We start from the raw sequence: 22,125 nt of genomic DNA, 5'->3' as shown, positions 1-22,125 counted from the left end.
CATTATGTTAAGGTTGCTTTAAAATTGAAGCTAATTTGATACATTTACAAGCTTCTCAGAAAAAGGTCGGTGAGCGTTTTTGGCGAAAGAAAACAAGTTAAAGATTGCAAAATGTTCTAAAAAGGCGATTTAAAAAACCTAAATAAACCCCTTTCAAATCAAGATTAATGCTTTACACCATGTCTGATAACAAGACACTGTCTACTCCGTTACCGGTGCACGGTTTCGTGTGGGCTCGCCGAAACAGACTGCTATCATCAAAGGTAATATGCCACCGATGGGTCCCTGAGTGATCTGTCAACATCTGCCTGCGGTAAATGAGAGGTCCTTGATCGTGTGTGAAAGGCCAAAAGCCTTTGTGCTGTAGAATCTAGCCAATGGCCCTGGTGTAGTGAACAGTCAGAAGCTAAGGTGTAAGGTTGCAATGTAAAGCTTGGAAGGGAACACCAGGTTGTGTTTATCGGTTAAATGTCTTTCAATGTTTCCCGGAGGGAGGTTAGTGTTTTCACACAATAGACAGCTGGAGGGACTATGCCTTTTCAACAGTGGAACAGAGAGAAACATGTCATTTTCGTTTTATAGTTCCTTTTAACAAGGAGGGAAAACAGACAAAATCGGAAACACTCATTACTACAAAACATTACGCTGGCCGTTAGAAAAATGAATGTTCTGATATGGGAGTTAGAATTAGTTAGCTGAAAGAAAACACTGGGGATTTGCTTCCAAGGTTATCACCCCGCCAACCACCCTTGCCTTTTCCTGAATATGAATATAAGATTAAGGAAAGGCAAACGAACACCTCAGAATACGTTAAATAACTGAATATCAATCTGACACATGCTGTTCACTAAAGAATCTCAGATGTCCTTTTAACAGAGTACACCATACCTACCACAGAGCAATCCATTATGTTCATTGTCATTAGAGTTATAATAAAACATGTTCAATATATCAGTAAGATGCATCGGAACAATTTACAAACTAAATTCGGAATGTGTGCATAACTGTTGGCTGACCACTTGTACACAAGAGTGACCACACAACCCTGTGTTCACCTTGCCCACGAGCCAGGAACTGACATTCAATACATGCATTACAATACGTAAACACCTAGCGTGAAACACAATGATTTAATCCTCTGCCATTCATACTCGTCATACCATGCACTGCACCAGACCGCCACCCGATTACCTCACAATTCCAACCACATGAACAAAGAAAGACTACTATACAAAGGATTAAATCATTCTGTTGATCAACAGGTACGGTCATACCCATTCAAAGGGATCACACGTGATTGACCAGTCTAAAAGGGCCACATAAATTGCAAATAGGGGGTATTGTTACAGGGAATGTGAGTGAATTATGATTTGTCCAAGTATGGATGAAAGGGAATGCACAGGTGCGATCCTGTTACGTAAATTATTAAATAACTGAGGTTGCAGTTTGGAGGTTGCTATTGGGCGTTTAAAGGAGCATAATTCACTAATGATTACGCTCAGCTGATGCTGATCAAAATGTTGATAAAAGTGGTCTTTCAACATCGTCTCTTAACAAAAACCTATACTACTGACTGATCCTACTAGCTAGATAACCTTTGTTTATGAGGGGTAAACAGTCAGCCTTCTACGTAACTATACACCTGAGAGAATATCCGCCATGAGAGTGCCTCGGCGTTGCCCACCTTGGTAGCCACACTGCGGCTACCTAAATTGTGATAGATACGGCCGTGCATCAAAAGGGACATATTCACTCGGCTGTCTCTTTTATCTTATTAATAACCAGCTATAGCCAACGATATCCAGTATGATGGAAACAGTTCATCAGTATTGCAAGAAAAATGTACCTGATCAAGGGAAACACGCATCTGTTGCGGCGATGATGATTGTCTTTCAATATCCATGGTCATGCGATGTTATTTTGGCTTATCAAAAAGACGAAAAGGCCAAGACTATGTATTGCAGACGATGTTTAACAGCTACATTGCGTATCTATTGCATAGAGCCTACTCGAAAGCAGGCTGTTCTACGTTTTTTGAAATCGAAGCATTTATTTTGGCATAATGGCAGTGCATACCTTACTAATTTCAATGGGACACTGCAGACAATCACATTGAAATTTAATCTGATTTGAATCATTTCTGACACAATTTCAAATTGATACGACGAAGCGATCGTTTGAAATTGCCAGCATATCGCTGTCCATGTTGCATGACATTGTTCGATAAATATCTTCGTCCTCTGTCTGCTCCTAGCGTCATACTCCGCTTGCGATCCCGGGCGCATCCCGGGCTACTAGGGATGATGCTTACCAATCAATGCTTGGAAGTCCCGTACGCTGTGATGGACTCATCAGTATGATTCGTCTTGTGAGCCTGAGCGTGGGCGATATATATGATTAGTGTCATCCTATTGACCTTATGATGGCACTTTATCGCCATGCATATCTACCAAAGATTAACAATTACGTTAACTGTAACTTGTTTGGTGTTTTTGGCTGCAGCTGTCAATGTTGCCATACATCTAGTGTGGGTTTGGGATGAAGTTCTGCGGTGTGAGATAAAGACTCGGCACTCCGGGGCTATTCTAGCATAAGGAAGCTGATAATGATATGATCCGGAGGGCATTATGAGGATGATTCGGTTGGACAGATATGCTCTTACTTGTATTATTCCTCCTGATGAACACCGGGGCGGCTTTGTTGTCAACGCCGGATATTGGATGGAGTTCTTTGCTGACCTTGTCGACAGTGTAAATATGAACGCTTTCAGGTTGGTAGCCACAAGGTCTTGTACTAGAAGTTCAACTAAACGAATTGCTTGAGCTCAATATCGTAACACTGCTTTGAAGTGATGGAAACAGAGTCTCTACAGATAATTTAGTTGCACTTTAAAAAAAACTGAAATAGAAAAAAATTATTCCCCAAAAAGTGCTGCACATTTATAACAAAGGGGGACATTACTACAAGACATCATTTCCCTGGTATGGATACAGCTCATTTTAATGTCTTGAAGGCAATTAGCCAGCTAGTATTTTTTTGCCATGAAATCCAATTTCCTCTTTGACAAATTAATATTCTACTGAGTCAACTAAATCAATCGAGGAGAACATTATCTTTATTTTCTTAAGATACCCGTCATTTTTTAATTTAATAGGACCATCCCGTGCGCACAGACAGCACGTAAGTATTTCAAGTATTTAATGAACACGAAAACACCATTTAAAAATTTATTATTTTCTAATTATTTTTTCCCCGTTTAAACTCTATGATATCTTAAGGATATACACACAGGCAAAGTTGTCCATCAACAGATCAATGACGAGGATAGATCCATGGATGAAGTTCTTACCGTTCATCACCAGTCGACTGGTGCAGCACTGGTGAAGCATTTCAGTGGCTAGCACAACTTCCTCCAGCAAACCATATCCTGGGCTAGATGTACTGAAGGCCCTTAATTTGGAGACGTACCTGGCACCATCAGTCTGTGCACATCTCCCAGGAGTGATTGAGTATCCTGCCATGCATCGGCTGGTACAAAGCGAACAGCCTCATATGGTTCGTCAGCCGTTGCAGTGTGGTCAGTTGCACACGGTGTAAATTTACTGGGCGAGTGCATCGCACCATGAAGTACACTCCGGTCGCATTTGAAAAATGGTCAGTTCACATGCTGTTAAGCATGGTCCTGTGGCAAGATTCGGGGGCAAGACATTGCAATTTGCTGTTCTCCATGTGCTGGTGGCGATACCGATCCATTAAGATTCAGACAAACCCTTATCTCAGAAGGATGTGCCCCTGACGTCAAACGAGTCTATTAGGGACGGGCTAATGTGGATTCAAAATGGATTGCCACACTGCCTTACCGGGCTAGCTTTGTAGTCGACGCTAATTGAGCCTGATTAATAAAATTAAGTTACTAGTTCGCAAGTCAATTACGAAGGCTTGCTCCCGCATCAAAGTGAGGATTGCATCAAAGGAAATCAAACATTTTGGATTAATGGGATATATCTTGTCATTTTCTTTGAATAATAGTGGTTCTTAATAACAGCTGACGATCAAAGGCATCCGGATTATCCGGTGGCTATTGACAAGGATTTATGGATCAGTTGCGCCATCAAAAGGCAGAAAACAAGCTAATATAATGTGATATGTGCGGAATTGCTTTCTGATTTTTTTCATATCAGGTGACAAAAACATTTCATGTTTCCGCGTTTCAGTTATAAGACGATATGATGGACGAAAAAATTGAAAGAATATTTCATGAAATATTAATATGCGTTTGCATTTTTTTCGTAAGTAGCTGCATTTCTTTTATTTCTCCGTCTTTAGTTGACATATGATATCCATTCATTAACAGTCAGTCGCTCTTGTCAAAACGACGCCACAAAAGATAAGTTTTGCCTCTTGGTTGAAATAGTATATCACACCATTCAGTTATTTCGTTCGTCAGCATTCTTCCCCATTGATATTTATTTGCAAACACTGAATGCTTTCTGGGGAACTAATAGATGAGGGAGAATAATTGATTAATGTTTTAGAACAGCTTTAAATTGGCCAGTCATCAAAAATTGGGGGAAAAAATGTATTATTTCCTGGAATGACGAAATGTGTGGGAACAAACCGGCCTGTGATCGCAATTAAGCTGAACATCTAAAAAAAAACCAAATAAAGAAGTTACACATTTCTTCAATGCAGCCAGTGCCAGTCACACGGAGACTAAGTTTCGCGAGGTAAACAGCAATCCGGCTTATTGGAAATGTCGTGCTAAGACGGAGCAGCTTATTGCAAAAGAATCGTTGTGACCTTAAATAAAAGCTTTGCACGAAGCAATAAAAAGCAACCGCCTGCCTACAGAGCTGTACGTACACGCATCACGAATGGTGTGTTCAACACTGGTGATCATTGTCACATTCAAATTATTAATTTTCTATCTCGGAGTCATATGAAATATTCCTCGGTTACTAGCCATTTTTATAAGGTTACACTGAAGGTACCAGATTGATCTCTTCTGTTCACTTGACTTGGATGTAAATTTACTCTCCGGAAACACATTTCTTCTCTATCGAAAGTATCAACAGCATACCAGCTTAAGCACACCGGAAAAAACACCTACTATGACAGAAGTCGGGCCCTTTTTGCATCCTGAACTATACAGCGCAGTTTACCAAGCGTCTGGCCGCGTATGCGACTGTTCCTAAACCATGCACAAATGTGTCAACCAATATCTCTCTCGAGATTATTGGATACCAAAGGAAAATGTAACAGGAATAGGAAAAGGAATATTGTGCAGATCAATACAGGTCGCTAATCACATCAGCTCAGACACATTTCAATATATTTAATTGATACTTATTGCTTCAGCACGATAGTGAGTTACCCCGTTTACAGGCCGTATCGTATTCCTGGAGACCACTCTGGAATTGGTGTTGTCGATAGAGGGGCCTTAGCGTTACCATATTTGGGAGGCCTCCAAATATTCATGTAGAAGTGAAATTGATCCCTTAATGTGGTACCATATTTGGGAGGTCTCCGAATATTCAGGTGGAAGTGGAATTGATCCCTCAATGTGTCACTCAGATGGAAGTTGACCCATTCACAAAAATGCTCAATACTTCATCTATTACACGGAAGTGAATATACACTAATTGTGATGATACTATATAAGGCCGTCAGCCGTAATGTAATCATAAGGTATTTAGGAGAAATGAAGTCGTACTCAGAGCATCGATGTAATACACGAGAAATCATTTAAATGAGGATATTGCAAAGACAATGAGATTGAACTGCATCATGTCACGAATGGATCATTTCTATGATGGATTCTGTGGTCGAATGCTGGACAGAGGCCTTTAAACTGATGGCTTACTCGTTGTCCGACAGCGACAAATAAGCTACAAAGCTTACCAATATTCAGTTAAAAAAGAACATAATTCCTTGGGCACGAAAGGCTTAGTTGTAAAGGTTACGCCCATGGTTAGTAATGTCCATGTCATTGAGTCTAGGTACAAAGATCAATGATTCCAGTAGGATTTGAAATTCAGTCACAACACCGATGTTGAATTTCTGGTTCATCTAACAGCTTATCCAACATACATGTATAACACAGGGCCCTGTGCTACGCATACAATGATGCACGCAGCAGCTACATGCATAGAACACTGCATCTATCCCCCTGACATTATGGCGCTATTGGGGATGTTTGCAACTATATGGTATCATTGCGTGACAACGCTGAGTGTACATATACTAATAGCTACTGACATAACAACTCGAAATAAAAACAATTCTAACCGTTTGTTATTTGGCTTGTTTGGGGCTCCAATATGTACTCAACGGACTTAAAAAACTGAACGCAAAATTATTGTCGGATATAATGATAACTTTCATAGTTGCGTGTGACATTCTCACGAACGCTTCCAGGAATTTGCATTCTTAATTCGTTTGCACATTATTTCATATTTACAGCAGTCTGCAAGGCGATACCTACCAAGTCCCAAGATTAAATAACATGAATAAAGACTCGCCTTCATTTTTGGCTTACCGTAGTGAAGTCTATACAACACCGCTGTGTCCGTCGTCCGTCGTTGTCGTCGTCGTCGTCGTATCCTGTCTGTATCATGTTTCAAAAAATGTGGCACGTTTCTTAACCACAAAAGCTAAAGAACTTGAAAGTTTGTACACAGGACCCCTCAGGTCAGGTGACGTCTGACAATGAATTTCGGTCCGATCTGATTCTTAACTTGGCCACCAGGGGGCCAGAATTTGAAACCTAAAAAGTGTGCTATCGCTCTTATGAATGAGTCGTTTTCGATAAAGCTAAACCCAAGTCTTGCTAAACCCAACCCTGGTGTTTCATTAATCAAAATATTGATATTCAGGGACGTTTAGAGAGTCATCTGCATACACTGTGGCATCGCATCTGCCGAAAGACCTGCATTCGGGTGCGTCCGGGGAGTCAATTTCAATTATCAGATTCATGAACCTTGATTTTATGTTGACACAATGTTATAATGCTTATCGAACACAACAGATAATGTGAATGAAATTTCATCAATGACAAAATCGGGAAATTGGTTTATTGATTTGCACAGCATGCATTGAAAAAAACAATTGTTCTCAAAACGTCAAACTTTGACTAGGTGCAGTGATATAATTTTCATCCTATGAATTCAAACAGACAACGGAATATTTGACAAGGTGTCACTGTGTGTCTTGTTTGTTTTGTTGTTGTTATCTTTATTTTTTTAAATCTTAGTGCATAGAATAATTAGCGCGCTGATGAAAGCCAACGTGCACATGTATGTGGATATTTTTATGTCCAATGTACTTGTATAACCATTTCCTTGGGATTTAATTTGATCAAACATATCACGTGTTTATACATCATCTTTATAGCCAGTATAAAAACATGTACTACCCTTGCGAATCGATCACGTCAAACATGGTTAAACTTGCCATGTGGGTCATGACATATTTTGTCGTTTATCGATATAAGGTATTAGTACGAGAACTTGGGTGCGTGTGTATATTGCAAGCAAAGGCTTTAACGGGTATTCTATCCGAGCATGAAAAACACACAGTTCAATTTAATTTCTTATTCTTAATCGAATATACATGTACGTGATATTTGATCTTGAATTTCTATAAAGCTAACCACACCCTTTCTTTGTGATTTCACGACATTATTGCCGAGATATTTTCAACGTTAAGCGATTTGAAATGTATGTAGATTAATCCAATTACAAATCTGATTAGAAAACTGTCTGTTATGTATGCTTTAACTTCAGACACACCCTAATGTGAATGGTTTCACACCCCAATGTGGTTTATTCACTGATCATGCTGTAAAATCATCACAGTTTTATAGTGAGCCTGAATGCATTACAGTAGCTAATGACACAACGAGTATCAGAAACGAATCGTGTCAGTCCAAGTATCTTTCCGAGCGTGTATTAGGCACATGCCCGTTGATTCAATTTCACGGATGGAGAGACGTCCCTTCATCTTTATTACTAGCCGATGGTTGAGATCATCTGGTTTTATGTCTCTATCGCGTGTAGGTGAGATGAGGAAGATTTAAAAGCTTCGTATATCCGATAGAATTTGGTAGAAATTGGCATGAATATTTCACGTGCTCAGTATTCAGTGTAAAACCAAGCATTTTGATTTTGAGTTGACAATCGGCACTTTTTTTCTTGTCACTGGCTATTCCATCACATATTGACAATGGTTGCTGTAAAAAAAGATCTTCGCCATGTGACGGATCACTCTAATTTCGATATTTGAACACCTCGTGCTTCAAGATAATTTGCTTCATAACCAACGATTAGCTTAACATTGAGTGCAGGAAACTAGGAACGGGTAGGGGGAGCTGGTACAAGTTCTTCAATTTCTGAAAAGATAACACACACTGACAATTGATTGATGAAGCATCAGCAATACATATATACTGGACAGATAACATGTCATCTAGTGGGGTTACCAGTGGTTGCTCGGGTTGATTACCGCCGATAGGTTGATGAGGGGACCTTTCTGATCGTATTTACCATTCACTGCCTTGCACAGCGTAATGGAATTGGACGTATAGACAAATCATATCACGGACAGGGCAATAATATGATGGAAGGAGCATGTTGCTTAGATCCGACATGTTTAGAGTAGATTGTTCTGGCCGGTTGCTGATATAACCAGAACTGTGACTACGGTAACAAGTAGCCATTCTCGCGAAACCCCAGCATTTCTAATATTGGCCGTTGTGTGCTTGCTTTCAATAATGGTCCGAGAAGCAATTCCTCAGGACCGAAAATCTGATCTTAATGGTCTGTTTTCAAGGCAGGCCTCCAACCTAGGCGATTTCGACCTCCATTATTCATAAGCCACAATGGGCATTATTGATTCACCTTGCGATTGTCTTTAAGAGGATTTAGTTTGACGGGGGCGAGTACGTGGCAGATCCCCCTTCAGTGATGCTTCCATTGATTGCTATCCGTTTGACCTTCTTGTATTCTTCATTTTGGTCTCTTCTCACCTCTTCTTTCTTCTCTAATCGATTTATAAGAAGTGACGGTGATTGCAACGACGCAACCTGCAAAGCAGAGGAGATAGGAATGTCCTGAGAACTGCGAGGTGATTTTTACTTCGTCTGTTGTTTATCATGAAAACGATTTTCTTAGACACAACGTGGATCGTCGATTTCATAGACACTTCTTTCTACAAACTTTTCATAAGCGCGGTTGTTGAAAATGTCAATGGTCTCGGCTGCAGATTATTGACTATTCGGAAATAAATCATTGATCAGCCGACTCTGACAACGCCAACGTGAAGGCTGTGTTCACGCAAGTCGGCGTTTATGTTATTTGTACATTCGCATAGTGTGATAGACTCTCAAAAATGTTATATGATTCGGATACCCTTTGGTTGTGACGAACAATGCTAAAATGTGGTTTGCATATATAGTTTGTCTAGAAGAAAAAGTCAATACAGTCCATCTGTCACGCAGTTGCACTCCACATAACTCCCCAAGGCCAAGGTGATGAAGACACTCTTTAAGAGTATGCCGGAATCGAAATCAAATGAGGAATAAAATGGATATCCACACTTAATCAATAAAATGCCTTTCGCGTAATGGATTTCGTCCATTTGCACTATTGCCAACGGCAGTAGTCCAAAATTGTTTGCCGCAATCTGTCTTAATCTTTTGCGACACGTAAGAATGATGCCGCTTCAGCGTTAGATGACGTCTTAGAGTCAAGTGGTGCCAAAGCCTTACCAGGACTGAATGCAGAAAATTCCAAGCACCTTCCAATTATCCATTAGAATATGTTTGGAAAATATGCCGATTATGCTTTCGAATGGTATTTTATTACACTTCGGTCGACTATTTTAAACAAAGTGGTGACTAATGGGCTTGATGAACAAAACCCAAGTCGCTTTCCTAATCTCGTAAGGAATGTGTAAAAAGATGTCATGACGTTCGAGCATCTTGCCGAGACAAATGGAATAAACTTCAAAAATGTCCTGCTGGTGAATTCGAATTCTCTGTTGCTCATGTAGAGGAATCACACCCTTTCAAGAATTGATTCGTTACTAAGGAGCACTGCTGACCATGCCTGTTGGAATCTATTCAGACAAGTTCAGAGAAAATAGGGCTGCTGTTGCATCTACGTATAACGAGCTATCATTTCTTTATTTGCTCATTATTTTCTGACCCTCAGGTGCTATAGATAATCGCAAGTTATCAGCATTTGATCAGTACGACAGTAAATAGACCATGTTAAATGTACGTGTCACATGTAGCACGCCACGACAGATCGCCGCCGCGACCGTGACGAAGGGCGAGGCCGATGTTCAAATGTATTACCTTAGATGGGTCAGACGCTGAAGCTTATTTCGAGCAAAGGCGAAACCCGCTGCACCACCTTGATAACCCATAACCTAATCTGGACTAAGTGTTCTAAGGGTTAAGAAGATCCACTGCCATAAGGCTACAGACGGTATAGCAAGATAATACGAGAATGTCCATTTATATTTCTATCATCCTTGTCTCCCCGAATTACCTCATTCGTGCTAGGGATACAGAGTCAGTGTTATCAAAGTAGCCAGGACTCGTGAGGCGGTCAGGCGATATTTGCTATCATTGCCAAGAAAGACCAAGGGATCAGGGTTCAGAATTGAGCTGAGTTTGTTCATGGCTTTTCAAATACCAATGGGTCTCTACGTAACCGTAGAACCACCAGTACTTTGGTCTTCAGCATCGTTGTCCCAAATCGAACAGAGTGAAAACACTCTTATTGGTTTCTATAAAAACACAAGCCATTCTAGATTCTAAAAAGTTTTTTAAAAAGCATGGCTTGATCAGTGCCAGAATAAGCTTCATCAGCCTCGCGCTTAGATCCCTCAGAAGCATTTTTACAGTAGTTTTTCTGGGATTTCCCTCATCAAATATGTTGTCAGCTGGTTAGAAAATCCTTTCAAAAACTATCTCCGTAATTGCAAATCTGAAAGCGTTTCCCATTTCGTATTTTAACCACAAAGTGGACGTTTTATCAATCTTGCCGTGAACTGCACAGCGCGTCGATAATACAACAGCCTATCGACAGTTATACGGTTGCTGGTTCTCCTCAATCTCTCCAAGGCAATTTTAGGGCTTCGTAGACTGTTTGGAAAACGTTTTGGATCATGTTTCTTTGGTTTGTTTTGGTTATCAGAAACTTCGCGAAGGAGAACGTGTTTCAGGTCTTCTCTAAGACACTAACCATCTTCACAGCACATGTTTGATAAAACATGGCTTGAGATAGATACGCTTATACGCCGCTTCTGGCAACGTATGTGTCTTCTAACTGACCATGGTTCTGTTCTAAAGGTGTATTGTATTTATTGCAACTTCACAACAAACACTGACAGTACAACACGCGCTAACAGTACAAATCTAAAGTTCATGGTTAACTGTATGCGCCAAAAACGTTGTGAAGGACTATGTTCTGTAAATTATCAGGTGGAGATGCTATGCACAGTTTCATGTCAAACATACTTTTAGACTTATAAGTATTACAATTACGTTTATTAGCATCAGATCGACGTACCCAGTCCTTGCTGAAATGTATTTATAATGCTGCTCCGATCAACCTTCACATTTGTCACCAAGTAATAGAAAGCCGATCAATCACTATGGCATGCAGGGTGGGACATGAAAAAACATAAGTCAACTACCTGATCGAATATCGATTTCCCTCAGTGACATTTTGTCGCACTGTTTTTTAGCGAGCCGTCGACAGCATTTTCATCTGTTTTCAGAAGGCCGGGTTTAAATGGAGCTACACGGTGTGCGGACACGTCGGCGAACAAAGCAATGGTTTCATGGTCAGGTCATGAGCCCTTTCTGAAGCCGTGTTCGCCGGCATTCAGAAGTAACATTTTCTTTTCTATGGATGCCCGATTCATTCCCGATTACGAGGTAACATGTAATCAACTTTCCCCCTCAACAAACATGACAAAATGGCGTCAGAATATTTACTAGCTTCTTTCAGGAGAGACTTATGGGTTATTCCTGCAAACCTAAACCAAACACGTGTCATCCGTTTACCAACCAAGCTAAGGTAACCACTTGTCACACAAGTAGCCACCGTGGCCAGTCCGACGTTTGCCGTCTCCTTCACACCAGGCAGCGAGAGCTCTTCCATTCGCTTGATTAATTGAAAGGTGTAGCAATCCCCGCTGGGAACGCATGGTTGAGGGTACGCCATCTGTTCGCAGCTGCACTATAGAGCATATTATTGAACTTCCAGACGTACAGGTATCCTCTTTTTAGTCTCATCACCCAGTAAAAAAGTCAGCATGGTAAGGTTGTGTTCAACCCGACAAAATATTTTGTATCGAGATGCCATTATGTTAACTTCAGCTGGATTTGTGGGTCCACTTGATCAGCAATGCCTTCAGCTAACATTAGAACTCAATCGTCATGGTCAGCATGACTTTTGTCTCCTCCATGTCACCAGGGAATGAGAATTAGGTCCTGCCTTCCACTTCTTCCATTCGCTTAATTGGCGCAGCTATCCCCAGCGGGAATACCAGGTCGAGCGTATGTCATCCGTAAGCAGCAGCTTTCCCGAAGTGCTTTTTTAGAAAGCCGCTTTCTTTCATTAGGCATGCAGTGTGGGTGCGCAGAGGTGTTGTGTAAAGATGAGTAAAAGGTTAACTCAAATACGGATGTAAATCCGAGACTCAAACAAAAAAGCAACGGTGTTTGCCAAGTCGCGACTGGCTGTTTTTTTCACCAGTTTGTTTGCGTATATTTGGGCTGGTGTACAAACCTGGTTGATTATAAGTTTAAATATTTTGGGCCGTTAGAGGGATGAACACAGAATGTGTAAGTTATTGACATGGTCGCTAAAAGTGTCTCACTTCCCAAAATATCAAAAGATAAATACGATATCTGGAGAAGACCCTTATGGAAAATGATTTGCTTGACGAATCATCTGTACTGGAGTCTGGTTTGAACTTGAGGGAAAACCTCTGAGCGCGTGGATCAGGGGCTGTCACTCGAGTGGTAAACCCATTAAGCCACAAGGACGAACTCATAAAATCATCCCTTTATTTTGATCTCCTTGTTAAATATCTTTGTCATGACGTGAACCTGCCTTTTCCCATTACAATGTCACAAAACACGATTTAATACGATTTTAAATTGGCAACATCTCGTTTTTCAGCTTTTGATAATTAGTTTTGAAATTGGGTTTGCAGTGGCGTATTTCGAAAAATAATTTATCTTTTAATCCGACAGAACCTAACACTTTAATGTAAAACATCCTTTTTAAATGGAATATGGCATTTAATTGATTGATGCTTAATGAAAAATATAATAGAAATACGTTATGGTCATTGTGACGATACACATGTAAATGTCTAGTCTTTTACCTGCGCACCTACACGTTTGTAACGTGTAAAAATAACCCTTCAAGTACTTTCGAGTCTCTTCACTCTCATTCCCGCTTTGTTTCACAAAGTGCATCTATACTTACATACATGATTTGAATTACATGGCTTTCTCTTTTTAAGCACTGTGTAAATCTCAATATATTCTATTGATTGGATCTTTCGAAATCGATTTCGAGTGTGACTGCCGTCCGCGATGCATGACGATACCACGAAAACCAGTCACCCCAGCATATGGTCATGTGAAGCTATATAGCTCCCAACATAACCTGACAGTAACATCAATGGGATAATGTAATATTGATGGCCAGAATGTCAGACGAGCCAGACCAAACAAGAAGGTATTGTCATTAAGCAATCGCATGGAAAGGGTTGTGTACATGTTGGAAATACCAGATCCCTCCTCGATTATTACTTTCTTACAACCAGGGTCAAGGTATTTTCTGTTTCTTTGCCTGGGTGTCTGAATGCAATATCAATATTGGCAAGATTAGGCATACGAAATTACCTGGGCAGATGAGACGGTTAGTTGTCAGTTGTCATTGTCCAATCAAATGAAATGGATTGCGCACGTGATAAAAATACCTGACATAACATCCATTTTTTTCTGCAAACGTGACTGAAAGAAATCGCAGAATGTCAAAATAAGGAGTTTTGATATCCTCAACGCACGGACTTCTTTCCACAGGTCATCGCAATGATAGACCACAGGTCATCGCAATGATAGACCTTGCCTTTGTCAGTTCGTGATAGCCAACATGGTCATTTGACGGTTGTCCAGACCTACCATTATCTTCATTAGTGAAAGGCACGTACCATCCTGATCAAACTACTTATTAATCATCATTAACGAACGTCACGCACTGTTGTTTTCTGTCTTGTCTACCACATTTGCGATAAATGTGAATGGAAATTAAGGCGTGCAGTTATTGAAGTTACCGTTATTAACAGAAGGACATAATTGGTATGAATGATCCGGTCATCACGTAGTTGTCTTGGAAGGACGAGACTTCCGACTTGCCACCAAAAGGTTCTGCCCATTTCCTGACATATACGTTTATGCAAGCTGGTATAATTTTATTTGCATGTAACTGTGTGGACCGTGGTCAATGCTTTTCAAATAACTTAAGCAAAAATATTACTCGAACGCAAATTGGGACATAGGACAATGTCACGAGATTTTTGTGTCGCAGTTTAAACGCGTCGACTTTCACCGAATGCTCGCTCAGCAACTCTTTGGTATCAACATGGAATCAGCTTGCAAACATTATCAAGGATGACTTCAAGGCTTAACGTATCCTTTGGATACGTTTATCAGAAAGATAAAGACCTCATTATCTGCCTCGAGTGGCTACAGGCTGAGACGGTGCATTTATTCTCAATCATTTGTTCTTTTTGCCTTTTCATGCGTGAATCATCCCCCTGTCTTTTGATTTGCCACACAGAGAACATTTTAGGCTATAATGATCGGATCATCAATTTGTCACTGACGATCACTTTTGTGAAAAAAAAAGCCAATTGATTGTGACGAAAGATGCTGGTGTTATTTGCCAGCATGTTCCTAACAAACTAGACGCCTGAGGAGGGGAATGTAAGGATGGATAATATATATACTAGGATTAAATTAAAAAATAAGAAAAAAGAATTTGGCGATCTCGAAATCATCGGAGCTTAGAGCAGTTTCTTGAATTCTTGTTCTTATTCTTGTATTCTTGTATTGCAATCTGCTTTCTGCAATAAAGGATGAACGACGATGTGCGCATTTTGTTCTTGCACGTTGTTGTAATTTGAATCCGACGACAATGGCAATTTCAGGAGCGCATATTGGTATTGGACGTTTTCAGATCAGTAATAACTGCTAGCATGCAATAAATTAATGTCACTGTAACAATATAACGTACGCTAATGTACTTTTTAATTAAAATTACAGGGAAAATGTCAGGTTAAGGTAGACTAATCTAACTCAATTATCAGCAAATGGGTTATTTACTAGGTTATTGTTTTCATGACCTGTTGATATTTTGGCCCAGGGGAGGACAAAGAATGTGCACTGCACGTCCCATGTCATCAACAAACCCGTTCGGTAGCGTTGCGATTACCGATTTTTCATACAATATAGTTTTCCCTCATTCCTTTATTGCCTGCAGAGATTGCTGCGATCATTCGCACTCTTCTTTTTGCCTTTTCGACGTGAATCATACCGTGTGTTCTGGTTTGCTACCGAGCACAGAAATTTGCTAATAACAAGATCATTATTTTGTCGCTAATGATCAGCAGGTTATAAAAATCCACTCACGATGTGGCTACGTGGGTTCTTGCGGTTCAGTTTGCTACATGAAAGGAAAACTATAAACAATACTGTTCTTTCATATTCCACTGTAATTTTTGATTCGCTGACTGAAGACAAAGCTATTTCAAAAGTTAGAGTGATTATTTGTTAAAAGAATTAGGAGGGATAAATGTCATTCGTGATTGGGGAATAACATGCAATGAATGCCAACGGAATTAATCAACAGTTCATTTTCAAATAGAGTTAAATGTGAAATGTCATGGAATCGTTAAGGTAATTTAACTATCAAATTATGATGCATTCATCATTTAAGGTAAGACTTGATTTCAATACAAGCGCGCCTGCTGGGGGATGAGGCTGGTTTAGAGGTGGTGGTTCGTTCGGGCAGGGCTGAAAACCTCGTGTTAACTAGAAGACCAACGGTAAAGGGCACTGGGCTGAACACCATAAAGTACATCATCAGTTCACATCAGTTCACATGATCGTATAATTAGTGTGCCTGTGTCTGCAGCCTTGTCAATCTATATCAAACAATACCTGCTAATACCCTGTGGTCTAGATTGATTTATGAGCTCTTGTAATCGGTGCTTCATCAGGTTTATTAGGACTTGGCGATCCTGTCACTATACTTCTGTTATCTAGTTCACCTTGTAATGGCTTTGAGAGTGTTTACTGCGAGATTGTGGCGGGGAGAGGACTTGGAAGGCTTTAAGAGATGCTAGCGTTGTTTATTCGCTGACAAAGGGAATATGAATAATACGTTCTCGAGGCTTTGAAATTACCTCCTATCAAAACGTTGATTACCAAAATGTTGCTAAAATAAACCAAGAGAGTTACATTCGATTTTTGGTATTTTTGTATGCAGAACTGCTTTTTGATTTGACTGAGTTATAAACCCGTATCATCAAAATCTTCTCACGTGGCACTTTAATGTCTTCATCGGAAATCGTTGCGCTCCAGCCCGATTACATGTCAAAATTACACTTCATTTGTCAGATCCCTACGGTGCAGCACTCCTTTCTTTAGTAACATGGAAGGAGAAACGGAAGGAGGCGACACGCCTGCCTTGCTAAATCCCTGAATGATCACGGTGATGTCAGGTAGCTCACATCATATAACGAGGTGTCACGGAATCAATTCTTTCTTTAAGTGCCACCTTCTATTGTAAAATGGTCTTGCTTGGAATAATAATGCAGATATATTACCAATTTCCTTCCTGCGAGACATTTCCCTTGTTCGTCATTATCGCATATTGCTGCCGGCAAGAGGATAATTTTTCGACTCATTTTGGGCAATTTTGATGACCGTAAATTTTTCTATTGGTTTTCATCCTGTCACTCGTGTACACTCACATAAAGCAGGTTTTTCTTCGGAGACCAAGCGACGACCAAGACCGGTCACCGGCCTCCGGAGGCCACGAAATACTGTTTACGCTGATGTATGTTTTTTGCGAAATCTCCGTATCAGAGACGCCAGAATCTCTCAGAGGAACATCGAAACACCTTTACCACGAGATAATATAATTGCGGTAGAGAAGTTTAGCCCATGGGATGTTACCTTCTGTCAAAGAAGTCAAGAAATCGCGGAGGTTTGTTGGATGTTCTCAGAACACTTAGCTGCTATTACTGGTAGTTCTTCCATCTTGTTATATTAACAAATTCAATAGCCTTTTTGCGTTGTTTTGGCTGACATCTCTCCCAGGTCAAATATCCTGAAGAGATTCTTATTCCCGTTTCTTATGGATGCAAATGGAACAATCTTTGCAATAAGATTCGTGCATTACAGTAATGTATTCTTTGTTTAAGATCTTAAAACAGAATCTTAAAAGAATCTTGTGCAAATTGTGCAGGTGTATGTACTAAACAATAAAAGATCGTCGACTCTTACGGGGTTGTCGGACCTGCATGCGTATCACCCTTCTCTTACTATGGCACCCCGTCTTATGAATGTAGCAAGATATCGATTAGCAAAACTCACATTAATCATTTGTTGTATTGCCAATAAATGACATCTTCTTCAATAGACAAGAATATCGTTACGCCAAATCCATACCAAAACCAAATCTCTTAAAAGATGATTCATGAGGTACATCAGTAGTAGTATATGGTTGATTCCCAAAACAAGACCTGCATGCGTATCACCCTTCTCTTACTATGGCACCCCGTCTTATGAATGTAGCAAGATATCGATTAGCAAAACTCACATTAATCATTTGTTGTATTGCCAATAAATGACATCTTCTTCAATAGACAAGAATATCGTTACGCCAAATCCATACCAAAACCAAATCTCTTAAAAGATGATTCATGAGGTACATCAGTAGTAGTATATGGTTGATTCCCAAAACAAAAATCGCCGTTTTGGTTTGGGAATCAACCATATACTACTACTTACATCTACATGTATTTCTTTTCAGTCAATTACCACGATTTGCCCATCTCAAAGTCCAGGACAGCTACATGTTGTGCAGCTCTATGTTACATGTACGTTACGTTATGTTCATTGCATTACGTGATGTTATGTTATGTTATGTTATGTTACGTTATGTTTATGTTATCCAGTTCGTCAGTTGTAAGGCACCACTAAACGAAGATGCCAATACCGCTGTTGCAGTCCCCCAGAAAAACAAAAAAACAAGTCCTTATTGTATGGTTATATAAGCTTTACGACATATTGCTCAAAGCGACCAGGACCATTATTCCCTCAGAGATAATACATTACATTCTAGAATCCTCTATCAGAAGACATTTCAAACTGCTACACCGGTGTGGTGTTTTTGAGTGTTTCCGTTTCTCACTGTTACTATCATTGTTTTTAATTTGGGAATTTGGGGATGATGGAAGATTGAAATGTGTCTCTTCCCCTCCATCTTCCCCATCGGAAAGTCGTGAACTCTCTTGTTGCCAATTACTGGGAAACACGCCAATACTGCACAACAGGGTCACAGTTTTCAGTTTTCTTTCTTTTCTCGCTAAAATATCCTTACATTGTATTGTGATGTCTTCAAATTTATCTTTTCAGTATTGGGGGGCACCACTAAACAATGTCAATGTTGACGCGCAAGGGAACCATGATTTGCAAAAACCGGGAGAGTCTCCGCAGATCCATGCGGAGGCCCCGGGGGAGCGGTGCAAGAAGAACAGTTGGAGGCCGTGGCATGTCCATGCACGGGGAACATTCGGGGGCCCACCCAGGGATACACACTGATGAGCATGGGCTCCCGGTCACGCCAGCCTCACCCGTAGCGATGGTCGCCATGAAGGCATTTGCCGAGCAACATGCCCGCAGTTCGCTGAAGCTCCATCCTAACCAGGCTAATTTCACGAGTAATTCTTCCGGGGAAGTTACTATACAATTACAGCATGCACAGGTGGCAAGGGCGCTTTCTTCAGGTAGTCAACGACATCCGCACTGGGTAAGTACAATGTACTTGTAAAGAGTCTCTCCAAATAGTGTCCATCTGCGATAAAATAAAATAGGTATGACACTTACACCGCGATGCTCCCCACAACAGATAATCGCTGCGACCTGCGATTATAATCGCTGCTATGTGCAATAATAAGTTCTCTTGTCAGCAGGTAAAATCGGTAAATTGATCGTAGTTCGCTTCGATCACCAATTTTTGTAGCAGGCACTTCTGATGACCACCGCAAATGAGCGATATCTCGTCGCATGCAACCATCTCAGGTCGAAACAATTGAAACAGCTCGTTTGCGGGGCGCTTAAGGTTTAGAGATGGAGCTGATAGGACAGGAGTGGTAGGAGCATTCACGATTGGGTGAATTGATTGTATTATATCCACTCGGCAACGACCGCTGACAGTCGACTCAACCACGCTAAAGCATTCTCAACGGGTTGACCTATCATGCTTTTACCAGCTAATTTGTGCGTCAGTCAACCGGCTAATTACTTAATATCTGGCTAAATATTGCAGAGGGATCAATAATTTTCACACATCAATCATAATATCGTCTGGAAAATGGGCCGGTCAAGAACTTAAGTGTGCAAAATGTCACAGACGAACATCTAAATCTGATAAAGTAGGTAGTTAATGCATCCCACAGACATAATTATCGCTGGCTGTCTGCAAATAGTACTTTCTTCGGTCAATAAAGGTTACCAAGGACAATCAGTGAACTTTCCTCACTGGACAACTTTTGCGCCTCCCATGTCACCTGGTCAATAAGCATAAAATTTGTTCTTTCGCATATTTTTCTGTCAAATGTTCCATTATCGATACATGTCAAAGCTACAATATCAATCCGGAAGAAAGTACTACATGTATTTGCAGACAGCCTACAATATCAATCCGGAACCAGAAATGGTTATTTTCTGCTCCTGCTTCCACTTGTATAAACAGCAATGCAGGTTTATGTCGAACTGCTCAATCATGATGCGAAGGATCAGGACAAACATCTAACATTAACAAGTTAAGTTGCGAACTTAAGCTATCATCAATTTCTCAAACGACCCTGCTAAAGCCCAGTTGAGGATATCATCAATGGCAAGAAGATGTTGCTCGACTCACGATTTTTATTGTTGCGACCTGCGGCGGTCATGATCACATGAAACAACCTGCTGTCTGTGGGGTGCCGTAAAAGCAAACTGGCTAAGCATGTCCAACCGTGAGAAATAGAGATTGAACAGTCTCTTTATGAAATCGATTGTTGGTCTTCTGTGGGACTTCCTTCATATAAATATTGATGTGCCAAACGTCGGAACTCAGTGAAGGGACATTGTCTCAATATTTAATCTAGTGAGTGACGGTCATCAGGGACCTGACTGATAAATCATCAAACGTCGCATTATGATTGATACAAGTTATGACTAATAAGTAGCAACCCTCGGAATTTTCAGAAAGGCATACCAGCACTATCGGACATATCGCCTATCTATTAAAGTTGGCCATTGGTTTTGGATCCCAGATCGTTTCCATCCGACATATAGGCGACACACTGGATTTATTGAAATCCCGTAGATGATACAATCAGTCCACTCCAATATAAAGATTATCCAACGTATTATCCTGCTACACATGTTCCCAAAGCTGCGTTCAAGTCAGGCCACGTAGCATGGCTATTGATGATATCCGTCAAATAGAACGCTTGCCACATATTGATGTATCCGTGTCCTGACACTAGAGACCTGAGAACGCCGGTGTATATACACGAGTTTCACCGATCTTAACCCGTTTCCAATAATCAAGAAACGGAAGTTATTATGCTCCTGGTTGTGTTCGATGCCATTCGAAATGTGAATTTTTCACTCTGGACTTGGAGCAAAATGCCTTTCATTCACTTAGAGTGAAAAAAACTTTGGACATCCAGTCGTCCGGATGGAAAGCGCTTGACCCTGTACATATTTCCGGCCGCCATTGCATCATACATGTCGTTACATCATATATGTACCTTTCCTTTCTCTCCTTTTTTGCTTCCATTATTACGAGGACCTCTACGAGTGCACAGGAATGTAATGCACACAAACCATCCCAGCGGCCATCAATCATCAGGTCCATTAGACCATTAGTTCGACAGGCTATTTCCACTGCGCGACCACCAGGTAGCCATCACCAGGATATGAAGAGCTTGTGATTCCTGTAAACATGGAAGTAACTGTCAGTGATTTTTTTTGTTTGGGATTGATGATAGATTTCAATCACAGTAAGACATCATGATCTAGTCGTGTGTTAAGTTTGAAGAGACAAACATTTTTTTATCGAAGTAAAAAAAGCATGCATACTTTCACCATCAGTAGAAGAGCGTGATGAGGAGAAGGGGCTGTAAAATACATACCCCGAGAAGCTTACTTACTGCTTGAAGGCATGTATATGCGATATAGCAGTTGGTTTGTTTACTTTAGTAATTGCAGATGTCATTCAGCCGGCGGGTCTCGATGAATTGTCACCACGAGAGAACAGAGGACACATTTCCTCGCAGCGGCCTTGTTGCCTTTGTGAATAAGCCAAATCAATGGCGCCTAATTGGGTCGTGAGAAACCTTTACTTTTCCCTCATCAGGCCGATAAGTAATCATTACTTATATGTTAACCCTGCGGGGAATTGACAACTGGGCTTGTCGATTTCGTATCTAATCATGGTTTGTGAGTGGTCAAATATGTGTACGAAATACTTGTACGAAATACCTTTAGCAAGTCAGTTGGCTAGTTCAGACCTACAAAGCGTAATTTTATGGTCGATGTGTTGGCCATGACTGTCCGTAGACACGAGACCGATCTATACTTCACTGTCATTGTGCAAGAAACCGTCACTCGTTGGTTTCAATGGCAATACCTCAATAACTAACTACTTACAAAGGGGGAACATCATATTTTACCTCGTAGTATCACTATAGGCAAAGAGACGTTACTGATATTGCTCATACGGGCGCATGTGTTTATGGAAATGAAAA

At 40.6% G+C, this 22,125-nt stretch overlaps 1 protein-coding gene across 5 annotated transcripts in view; it reads left to right on the top strand.

Moving 5' to 3' along the window:
* Nucleotides 1-22,125, top strand: part of LOC135493455 (transmembrane protein 272-like) — a 92,688-nt gene that overhangs the window by 30,247 nt on the left and 40,316 nt on the right. For 4 of the 5 annotated variants that reach the window (XM_064780812.1, XM_064780811.1, XM_064780815.1 and 1 more), the window contains one exon: nucleotides 18,740-19,133. In XM_064780812.1, the coding sequence (XP_064636882.1) occupies nucleotides 18,762-19,133 (372 nt within the window). In that variant the 5' untranslated portion in view covers nucleotides 18,740-18,761. Of the gene's footprint in view, nucleotides 1-18,127; nucleotides 18,202-18,739; nucleotides 19,134-22,125 lie in introns of those variants that run through there. The other variant, XM_064780814.1, reaches the window with a different exon arrangement.

This window comes from Lineus longissimus, chromosome 9, assembly GCF_910592395.1.
Source record: "Lineus longissimus chromosome 9, tnLinLong1.2, whole genome shotgun sequence".
NCBI classification, from domain to species: Eukaryota; Metazoa; Nemertea; class Pilidiophora; order Heteronemertea; family Lineidae; genus Lineus; species Lineus longissimus.
The sequence above is the reverse complement of the archived record's forward strand: the minus strand, read 5'-3'. Positions and strand labels throughout refer to the sequence as shown.